At 33.2% G+C, this 12,277-nt stretch overlaps 1 protein-coding gene across 7 annotated transcripts in view; it reads right to left on the reverse strand.

Moving 5' to 3' along the window:
• ATRNL1 (attractin like 1) overlaps positions 1-12,277 on the reverse strand; it is a 718,480-nt gene that overhangs the window by 678,033 nt on the left and 28,170 nt on the right. For all 7 annotated transcript variants that reach the window (XR_012133000.1, XM_073240354.1, XM_073240356.1 and 4 more), the window contains exons 2-5: positions 8,682-8,765; positions 7,494-7,607; positions 2,310-2,438; positions 1,660-1,868 (exon numbers count right to left, since the gene is read on the reverse strand). Coding sequence is in view for 6 of the 7 variants with exons in the window: in XM_073240354.1 (XP_073096455.1) it covers positions 1,660-1,868; positions 2,310-2,438; positions 7,494-7,607; positions 8,682-8,765 (536 nt within the window). In the remaining variant the exon portion in view is untranslated. The remainder of the gene's footprint in view (positions 1-1,659; positions 1,869-2,309; positions 2,439-7,493; positions 7,608-8,681; positions 8,766-12,277) is intronic.

The following is a 12,277-nucleotide window of genomic DNA, read 5'->3' on the forward strand; positions in this document are numbered from 1 at the left end:
CAGAATGTTAGATATCTTGATCTGGGTGATGGTTACATGAGTGCAAACACATGTCAAAATTCATCAAGCTGTACACTAAGTTTTGTGCATTTTTTTGTAAAATATGAGACAAAACATAAGTGGGAAAAAACAGAAACTAAAAGCCCCTCTTCGTTCCCTTTGTAACCCCTCTGTAAAGGATAATCACTTAGAAAAAAAAGAGATAACAGAAGGAAGTAAAGAACAAAAAAGAGGACAGAGGTGTTCATAGAGAATATTATAAAAATATATTCCTGTTTTGCTTCTAAGACTATTGAAATGAGATGGAGACTAATAGCAGTTGAAAACTAGTTTGAAAAACACTGTATATAAACTATATTCTATTTCTCAAGCCTTAATTTAAGTTTATTCTATATGTACCATTATTTGCATAGAAAAGGACATTATTTTACTTTCAAGACTGAGTTTAGTTTTAAGACCTGAAACCTCAAGGCACTTTTTAAGGGAAGAAAGATCACAAATTATTTAAAAAAACAATTAAATAAAATATATGCCCCTATAATTAAAGAATATTGAGAAATCTGTATCTGTCATAACCCTTTACAGGTAATCAAATTAAATTCAATAAGATATCACTGGTATCTTGTGTGGTTGGGGTAACTGACTTTTTTAATGAAATAACATGGGTTTAAAATGGGCATAATTTGTATAAAGCCGAAAATAATTCCTGTAAATAAATATTCAGCATAATCAGTAACTTTTGTGAAAAAAGTCATCTCAAGAATGATGAATACATACATTTGTAAAATAAAGATCACATACTTTTTGGTTTTTACTTCGTTCTGATAGGAACTATCCCTACTATTGCTACACTGTATTATAATAATACACAATCATGTGACGTTGGAATATTTATTTGAGTCAAAGTTACCTCTAATCAACAGGATTAATATGCTGGCACATAGTAAATTCTCAATGTGCGAGTATACTTAGCATAAACTTAAGCTCTAGATGGGTAAGTATATGGACAACTAAGTGCACTTCTTCATTTCATTTCACAATAACAAAATTTATGATTTTATATGAAAATACTTAAGTAAAACTCTTCAATGTAGTCTAAAATTAAATTTAATGATAGATATTTATAAAGTCGTTTAGAAATTCTTCCCCAGGAATCTTACTTTTTCAATAAGCAGCTGAAATACTTTTTACTAAACTACTCTGTTCTTTTAAAAATAGCCACAAGAGGTCAGTCTTTCCTAAGAAATGATTTTAATATACTGTAAGATAAGCATCTATTTTGCAATACACTATTTATGTGATCCATTATAAACCAAAATTGAATGCACCACATGTTAAATTCAGTCAAATCATCAAATCTTTAGGGACTCAACAAAAAATTACAGGAGATCCTATTGATCACACACCTACAATTTAAAAAGAGCTTCATAGAGAATTTCACTTATTCTCAAAATAGCATACAGACAAAACCTTCACTTATTCTATTTGTGAAGAAACAAACCATTACGAAGTCGATTATTAATCTGTATATTCTAAAAACAAAACAAATACATGAGATTTTGGTGTGTAAACCACAGCAAATAAATGAGTGTAGAATTTGTATTTATTCATTAGGTGCATGAATCAGTGTTTCAAAGCCATCATCCCACACATGCTTACCTTGCCAGCTGTCATTGCAGACACACAGTTTTTCTCCGGTGAGGTCGCAGTAACCATGATCCGGACTTCCACAGTTGGCTTTACAGTAAGGAATGTCACAAGCTTCACCCTTCCAGTATTTATCACATTCACAATATACTTGGTTTGGAACAGACATACTAGTTGTACACTTCCCATGACCAGAGCAATTGTTAGGACAAGAATTGATTCTGTAAGATATAATTCATATGTATTCAAATTCAGGATAACTGAAAAAGAAATTTGGTTATTTTGTTAACTTTACAATTTTTATTTTGTGTTTAATGTACTTCATTTAACACCATTTCACAATGTGACTTCAATTCTTTACTCCATACCCTGTTACCCTCAATGCAAATTCAATTATATTTATTTGCCTTAGTTGATTCAATGACTAATAATATCATAATTAATTTTCAACCAAACTTACCTTGCTACTTTAATGCTCTAAAACTTAGAAATTATCCTAATACTGCTTAGACAGTATTTTGAGATATAGTATTAAGATTTTTATGTCACTTAAAGAGATCTGTGTATTTTGAAATTTAAAACACTAGCCTGTTCTTCATATATAACATTTCTAAGCCAAATTATAAGAATCATTACAATATGAAATTTAAAAAAATACTTACGAATAAAAAATGTTGAAACCAGTTAAATTATATGCAGCATCACTAAAAAAGTGTAACAGTGCATAGCCAGATGTTGTGACAACTTCAGGCACAGTTTCATTTCCCCTTATTTCAGGGACTATCAAGCCACTGTAAAAGAGCAAAATTGAATATTATGTATATTAATATACATATAACTGTTAATCACATAAAATTTACTCAAAAATATTTGTCGGAATCACTAAGTATCTATATTAGAAAGGGGAATTAGAATAAATCTAACCTGAGTTCTGTTTCTCGCCCCATCAGCTCTATTCTCTTGCTGCCAACAGACTGACATCTGCTCTTATGCCACCACATGCCTTTTTTTTCCTTCTCACCTTTTGTCCTGCAATGTCCCATTTCTCCCTTTGGTTCTGCTATCCATCCTTGTCATAATATATAGGGTGGTTTTTAATTTATCTCATATATAAACCTTTGCTTCAAGCCACCTTAGTACTCTACCAAGTAACCTTAAAGCCCTATTTTTTCCCACTGGTTGCAAATTCTGATGAAGCTAGAAGGAACATTCCGCACAGCTAAGCGGTTCAGTGACTTTCTAGTTAAAATTGTACACCTCCAATACACTAATCTGCTTTAGGTCATCTAAAGATATATTCTTTTTACATTTCTGTGAAGTTGTGTATACTTACACAAATATATTAACATAGAACTATTCCAAAAGACAGTATTACTCACTTAAGCTCTATGCACAAAAAAGAAAACAAATAACTTTGTAGGGGAAAAATATAAATGTGGAAAAGCAAGGGTTCTAAGTCAGGAACTGGTACTGCTCCTTTTTAAGCCTACTTTTTCGTGGGCAGGGGCACACATCTTCACCTACACCATAGCACTCTCTCTCAATCTGTGGAAACATGCAATAGGAGTAAGAAAAGAAGCTGCTAACGACAAATTACATCACTCAAAGTAGTTAATTCCTTTAGACACTGTTAAACTTATGTTGAGGCACCACCAGGAACTGAATTCCCTCATTCAAATCATATTTGACAGAACAAAATGAAATATTATACTGAAACAATGTTTTACAGTCTCAAAAGCAAATTAAAAAGTAATCAACTCTTGATGCTTTCATAATTACTACATTTGCTAACTCACATTTGTGAAGAAACAATTATTTGAAGAGATTGTCAAAAGAATTCAATTTCTACAATACCAGTCTTAGCTATACATATATATTTTTCATTGTAGTGAGATTATATTGAGATGAGTTACATTGCTAAAAAATAATATTCCCAGGTCTTCATAGTACATACAGTTAATATCTCTGAAACAAATAAAAAGAACACATTTGTTTGCTTGGTTGTTTGTTTTTAAGCATTGTAAAAGATGCTTAAAAACAACAGACCCACTGAAATCAACTAGAAAAATGACAAATTACATAAAAACAAAATATCAGCTTAAAGGTACTAGAGAGCTAAGACGGGGATAAGCCTATAGGCACTGCGGCCATTTCTCCTTATAGGCATTTGTTGATTTCAAAGTTGCAAGTAAGGTTTCAAGGGCTAAGAAACTATGTAATTTTACAGAGCTAGGAAAACAAAACATGGCACCCCGGGCTCTCACTTTGACCTAGGATCCCAAAGGCTAGGGGTCAAAGTAAACCAGTAAAACACAGGCCTTCCAGGGAATTACACTGCATCTTGGGTGTGAATCACCTCAATACCTGAAATCAGATTCACTTGACTGTGGATTGCTAGTGTCCCCACCCACTCTCTGTGAGAATATAACATCTTTTCAGGCCTCAAGTCATTACTACATATGATTTTACAAACATGATGATCAACACACATTTGTCCAGCACACAATAAAAAAAAACACTTCCCCATTCCAATCCATCTCCACATTTTTTAAAGTTTTGCCTACTGTTAGAACAAAGCCTGTTTCTTTGGTGTGGTATATAAGAAAGCAATACTACAGGGATTAGGGAAGGGATTGTAAAACCTGAACTAGTATTCTGACTCTGTCACTTGTTAGGCAGGCAACTTTGGGCCACTCACAGAATCTGTCTGTGCCTGAACTCTCCACGTATAAAATGGTAATAATACCTAACTAAAGGGTTGTAGTAAGGATAAATGAGCTGATATATATAAAGAACTCTTACACACTGCCTGGCATTATAAGGAGCATTCAGTAGACACTAGTGATTAAGGTTTATTAGGTGATCTAGTTCTCTATCCCTTCACACTTTCTAGGATCAAGTTACTCATAACTACTTACTAGTATCCCAAAAGTATTATGCTCTTTAATGTGTCTGTGCCTTTACATATGTTTTTTTCATCAAGAATGTCCTATTTGGCCCCCTTATGTTGCCTATCACTCTTCTACTTGTGATGAAATTCATCAAGAATTAGTTACTGAAATCAGATAGCTCTCTTCTCAGAACCGTATAACTTACTGTGCTGTGTAAAAAAAAAAAGTCTGTTCACATGCCACCACCTGCCTAATTACTGTGTAGTGAGGCAGCCTCCAAACTACTTGGAATTTCCCAAGTGACAGGAGTGTCTCTGTTACTCAAGGCAGGTCCTGATAGTTTACGCTGATGAGAAGACTCGTGGTAAGCCCCTAGATAAATAATGAGATGACTCAGGATGGGAACTGGCCATACCAGAAATACCAACCATGGGACTGAAGGGATGTGGCTTTAAGCCATAAGAAATCATTCTGACTCCCAGAGAGGAAAGGGGGGGATAAAGATTGAGCTTTACCTTGTGGCCAATGGTTCAATCAACCACACCAAAACAATGAGACCCCAGTAACAACTCTGCACACCTGCAGCTCTGGTGAGCTTCCTGGATGGTGAGATACACTTACGTGCCGGGAGGCTAACACATCCTGGACACATAAATTTTGTTTGAGATCCTCCCTGACCTCACTCTGTGTCGCTTCATTGGGCAGGCCCTGATTTTTATCCTTTATAATAAATGTGTAATTTTAACTATAGTGCTTTCCTAAGTTCTGTGAGTAATTTTAGCAAATTATTGAATCTAAGTGGGTAGTGGGCACCCCTAAATTTGTAGCCAGATGGTCAGAAGTGCAGGTGACCTGCAGACCCCTGAACTTTCAGCTGGTATCTGAACTAAGGACAGTCTTATGGAGTGCTGGGCACTTGACCTGTGAAACTTGGCCCCACTCCAGGTAGTTGGTATCTGAGGACGTTGTAATGACCTGTGTCTTATCCCTTACAACATCCTCCTGGTTTATGAGAGTCTCCAGAATTGAGTAGGTTATCAAATGTTTGTTGAATAATAAGTACTTATACAACTGGAATAATTCAAACATTTAGATTGTGGATTCTTAGCAAAGTGAAGTAAAACAGTATAGCCTTTTAGGCAGTATAGCATGTTGAAGACAAGTAGTGACTCTATAGCATCTTACTACGCTGATGGACAGTGACTGCAATGGGGTGCGTGGGGGACTTGATAATAAGGGGGAATATAGTAACCACAATGTTGCTCATGTGACACCTTCATAAGATCATATATCAATGACACCTTAATAAAAAAAAACAGTATAGCCTTTTAAGTCAGAATATTGTCAAGTCCAAATCCTGACTCTACCATCTATTAGAAGTAAAACTTAACTTCTCTGAAAATTGAGCCTCGGTTTTATGCACTGTAAAATGGGCCTCATATCACTTCTTCCACAAGATCCTTGTGAGGATAAGCCGACGTTTAAACTGCCTGGCACAGTAATTAGCATCAAGTGGATACTTGATAAACATGACTTTCCATTTCCCTCAGGACAGCTAACAGGAACACTTGCTAATGTAAAGCCACTGGTTCCACCTTCACAGTCCTATACTAAATCCCATCCTGCTAATTATCTTACACGAGTTTCATTTAGCATCAAGAAAGGTTGGTAAGATGTTAATGGATCACCATTAATGGAAAGACATTACAACTATGAGAAAAATTAAGGAAAAGGCACACATCTAAAAGATGGTCAATTAACAGTGTCATAAAAAATAGAGTAATGATAGCAGTGATATCTAAATTGCTAAAAATAAATGTGTGAACCCAAGATTCTACCTAATTCTTTTAATGAATTATCTTCCAATGTAATTATTCACAAGACCTTACTCCATTTTCTATCTATTCTTAGATGAGGGGCTACTCACGGCTACTTTTATATAATTTTCAAACAACTCAAAAATGAAGTTCTAAAAATATTTTGTGTGATAGCAATATCACAGAATAAGTGTGTAGGTTCCCAAGGAGTCACTCTGAAATACTCTTACGGAAATACAACTCCTTACATGTTTGTCCAAAAAAATCATGGTTCACATTCCTGGTAAACAGAGTATTTGCAACATAAATGGTAAAAAGAAAAAATTAAAAATTTTGAAAGGAATAGTAAGCTTTTACCTGTACTTAAATATGAGCAATAACAGAACATATGAGAGATACTGTGTAAATAACAAAAGTAAGGAATGACAAAGTGAGTAACCCTAGTTAAACTGCATACAAAATCTACACTAAATGTTCATAATTTTTCTTCTGTCTAATATATCTCTCCTATTCATATAATATTTTTTTATAATTTGTACATATATATACTGCAAAGATCTTTATAAACTGATACTGAAATGCTATAATTTTAAAATTAAGTTTGACAACCTGACAACTAGCAATAAATATTTTGGAGCAAGAAAAATTTCCAGTTTTTGGAAACCGACAGAAACACCTTCTTTATTAAACCATTACATAAAGCCTAACTTAACCTTTTTTTATAGAATTTAAAATTTCATCATTTTACTAAAAAGATAACTATAAAAATATAAATAATTGTCTATTTCTTTGTCAGCTAGACCCACATTAATCTATACAAACAGGTACCTCTGAAAACACACCCAGGTCACTTTAGAAGAATATACTACATACAGCAAGAATAATGGATATTTATTAATAAATCTATATTTCTGATACAATACTTTTCTTTGCTATATCAACCTTTACATTATGATATATATATAAGTTGACAGTTATAGTATGCAACATATTATTATAACCATCTTTGAAATTTAGCCATCAATATCTCTGCTAAATTTACTTTAAGGTAAAGATCAGCATATATTTAAAATAATAAATTCTATATAGTTACTTCTACAACTGACTATAAGTTCATCAATTAAACATTATTACTCACCTAAGCACAGCTATTAAAGGTGCATATATTGAATCTCCATCATAAACATACATATGATCCCAGCTACATTCTGTAGCAAAATGATTGAATCTTAATCTTAACACTGCATTTGGACTGAAAAAAAATTAAAATATTTTTAAATGAATGTATAATATACAAAGCATAGTCTAAAGAAATTTTAGATTGAGTACTTTATTAAAACCTATGTTTGGATAATTTTTCTATAAATCCTTAAGTCACTAGTGAAAAAGACTGATATACAATCATATCTGATTTATAAAAATGATATGCAACTTCAAAATATATTAGCAAGCATACATATGTATCATCATTTTCTAAAAATTTAGTCAGCAGAAAATATTCTATATCTTTATTAAGGCAGAGGTTACATAATTTATATGCATTACTGAAACCTATGGGTGGGTGCATTTTATTGTTTGCAAATTGTATTGAATCAAGTTGATTTTTAAAGTTCACACTCAAGAAGCAACTATCCAGATTTCTGCACAACTCTAGAGACCCTAACTAGGTCTTCAAATTTTAATGAAAAGGTCTCAGTAAGATATGCCACTAACAAATAAACAAAATAAGAGCATAGGTGTACAGAGAATTAATACACCTAAAGTTCTAAAAAACATTTAAAATAACAACTTTCCAAAATCATTAAATGATCCAAAAATAATTCGTGTCAATTCATGTATGATCTATTAACAATGTTTAAAGAGATAAATTCAGTCTCAAGCTCTAATTACTGAAAATACCTCTGAAAGGATAATTAACTCTCTCTTCTACAAAATGTTCTTTTTTTAGCACCCTTAGAATACTATGAAACAATGGCATAATTCATCACGGATTATTTTTATACCTTCTGTAAAGTCTTCAAATTTCATAACAAGACGTTCAAAACAAGCCAATAATGCCTACTTGTTTAAAGTCACACTCAGAAGTGAAATGTGTGTAGAAATTAAGCTATTATTACAAGTGAGGGTACTGTAATTTATATTAACATACCTAAACATTGTAAAACCCATAAAAAATATATTTTCCAATAACACTTGAGTAATTATTACCCAATAATAACTAAACCATGTAACTATAAAGTTATTATTCTTCAACACTTAAACACTGATATAATCCCTTTCTTTACCATTTCAGAATAAAATAATTTAACCCAAACTGTATACTTACTAGCCTTCAATTAGCCATGTACATTTAGTTTTATACTTGTAATTAATTGGACCATCTGTTAAATATCCAGAAGGTTCTGTTAACCTAAAAAACAAAATCATGAAAGCAATTACCTTAAAGTAAGTTTAAGACATATAGTAGCATTAAAAAATTAAAAAGACATTAAACCAAAGGAATTGTAGCAATTTCCAGAAAGGAGAACTTATTTACTACTTAGGAAAATTTTCAAATTGCCATATATCTCTCTACATCTCAAAAGAAATTTCTGTTGGACTTCTTTAAACCTTGATATAGTATGACTGCTTCATTTTACATAGTGGAAAAGCACACAAAAATATTGAACATTGTATTGATGTGTTTCATATTGATGCAAAATAGGTTAAATTTCCTCTACAAAAATATAATATGGGAGCAAAAGGAGGAGGATCAAATGCACCGTGAAAGATGCAGATCTGCGGAATAGAGGAACATTACATGCACCTGGCACTTTTGGAATTACAGTGTTAGACATACTGGTCTTTCATGCACCAGGGCTGCTAAGGTAGCTGTCACCAGATTTTATTAAGATCAGCCTGTTTTCTTTTATAATTTTCTTTCATCTGCTTTATACCTAGTCTGAGAACTCAATCAAATTTAAAAATAGGGCAAATCAAAGGTTTTTACATTTATCTTCTATTTTAAACCGAAACTTAAGATTTTTAGGACTTAAAAATACTTAAAACAAGATCCCAGTTCTACTTCATTTTCTTCTCTTTAGCTTCAGCCCAGTCATTTTATTAATAAATGACCATAATTTAAATAATTAAAATATCTTCCCATTTAGCCTTTATATATTTACAAAAACACAGATGCACACAACACACGCATTCGGGGTTGTCAGTCTTCATATGTTCACATATTATATTATATACAGATATCAGGGTCATTACCTAGTTTTAGATAAAATTAAATTTTCTTTATTGTATGGAGTCTAAAAAACATTAGGAAAAAAGTTTCATTCACCCAAATCAGGGATGACAGAAAGGTGAGTAAACAAGAATGCTATTTGTAAGTCTTTCATAATTCCTGAAAATTACTATGGGTAATAAAGGGGTTGATTCATGTTTGGAAAAGTTTTTGAAGAACAACAAACTCCAGTGTTCTCCAAATGTAATAAAAAATTGAGCATTTTCTACATGTCAGGAACTACTACAAGTGTGCAATGTGTTACCTCATTAAAAAATCTCAAAAACCCTATGAGATCATAATTATTAATCCCAGATTACAGATAAGAAAACCAAAGCACAGTTTAAATAACAGGTTAAACAATTTGTCCTGATTTTTGACTTCCAAAAATACCAAACTAGGTAATTCAGACAAACTCTCTACTGAAGATAAATTAAAAAGCTACGGAACAAATTGTATTCTTTAAAGTAACAAGACAGTTAAGATCTACCAAGCCAAGGTCCAGAAGTTGCAAATTCTGTAAGAGAAGCCAGGCATTCAGAACTGCTTTTGCTCTGGAGAGATTTGTTTATTTAGAAGAAACTGCGGAAAGGCTAAGAATTAAGAAGACTTTTGGCAGCTTCAAGGAGGGAGGGGAACAAAAGTTAGAAGTAATGGCCCACAAAATGTAGGGGCTCAAATAAACAACATGGCACTTTGAATTGGGACCAATGACTTGCTATTTAGAGTAGTAAAAGTAAAGCAGCCCTCACAAGGGCTGCAACTTAGCTGTGTGTTATCTGAGTGGCAGAAAACCCCAACTTACAATTGGCTTAAGGTGATACTAGAATGGCTTGTAAGCCAATGCTCCTAATAGGAGATAAAAAGATACTCTCTAAATAAAGATAACATAATTCAAGGCAGAAAGTTGCCACACCCTCTGCACACCAACAACTGCGGTTCCCACACAAGAAATTGAGCCCTGGGCATTAGGGGGCACCCCCTACAAAAATCTATTATCCCATAAGAAACACTAGGAAAAAAAAAAATGAAGAGGCAGAGGAATGTGGTCCAAAAAAAAAAAGAAAACACCAGAAAGAGGGCTTTGTGAAACTGAAATCCCCAATCTTCTCAATAAAGATTTCAAAATAAAAGTTATAAACATGTTCATGGGTTTCCAGGAAAGTATTCAAGATCTCAGGGCGGACTTCAACAGATAGAAATATACTCAAAAAAAGCATCTTAAAGTTGAAGAATACAGTATCTTAAATGAAATATACAATAGAGGGATTTAAAAGCAGATTAGATGATGTAGAGGACATGGTAAATGAAATAGAAATTAGAGAAAAGCAAAACAAAGAAGCTGAGGAAGAGAGAGAAAAAAGGATATATAGGAATGAAAAAATAGAGAGCTGTATGATGAATCCAAACAAAACAATATTTGCATTATAGGGGTAACAGAAGAAGAAGAGAGAGAAAAAGGGATAGAAAGTCTTCTTGAGGAAATAATTGTGAAAACTTCCCCAGTCTTAGGAAGGAAATAGTCACTCAGGTCATGGAAGAAAAAAGATCACCCAACAAAAGGAACCCTAGGAAGACAACACCAAAACATAAAATAATTAAAATGGCAAAGATCAAGGACAAGGAGTGAGCACCGAAAGCAGCCAGAGGGAGAGAAAAGATCACGAATAAAGGAAAGCCCATCAGGCTATCACCAGATTTCTCAGCAGAAACCTTACAGGCCAGAAGGGAGTGGCAAGATACATTTAATGTACTGAAACACAAGGGCCTCCAACCAAGAATACTCTGCCCAGCAAGATTATCATTTAAATTGGAAGCAGGGATTAAACAATTTCCAGATAAGCAAAGTTGAGGGAACTCATCAACATTAAACCATTACTACAGGATCTCTTAACGGGACTGCTCTAGATGGAAATGCCCCTAAGGCTAAATAACTGTCACCAGACATCATAAACCAACAATAAAGCTAGTAGACCAATTAATTACTCATTAAATTAAGTAAATATGAAATTAAATCAACTACTCAAAAAGTTAGTCAAGGGATAACTAACTACAGGAGGAGAAAAAAGAAGAAGGGAAGAAAAAAAAAGAAAAGAATCTTTAGACTGTGTTTGAAATAGAGTAATAAGCAACTTAAGATAGACTGTCAGATAGAAAGGAAGCTATATTTGATCTTTTGGTAACCACATATCTTAAGTCTACAATGGCAATAAGTACATATCTATCGATAATCACCCTAAATGTAAACGGACTGAATGCACCAATCAAAACACATAGAGTTACAGAGTGGACAAAAAAAACAAGACCCATCTATATGCCATCTACAGGAGATTCATTTCAAACCCAAAGACATACACAGACTAAAAGTGAAGGGATGGAAAAAGATATTTCATGCAAAAACTAGGAAGAAAAAAGCAAGAGTTGCAGTACTTATATCAGACAAAAGATTTCAAAACAAAGAAAGTAACAAGAGACAAAGAAGAACATTACATAATGATAAAGGGGTCAATCCAAAAAGAGGATATAACCATTATAAATACCTATGCACCCAACATAGGAACACTTAAATATGTGAAACAAATACTAACAGAATTAGAGGTGGAAACAGAATGCAGCGCATTCATTTTAGGAGACTTCAAAACACCACTCAC

This window comes from Manis javanica, chromosome 7 (genome assembly GCF_040802235.1).
Source record: "Manis javanica isolate MJ-LG chromosome 7, MJ_LKY, whole genome shotgun sequence".
Lineage (NCBI taxonomy): Eukaryota > Metazoa > Chordata > Mammalia > Pholidota > Manidae > Manis > Manis javanica.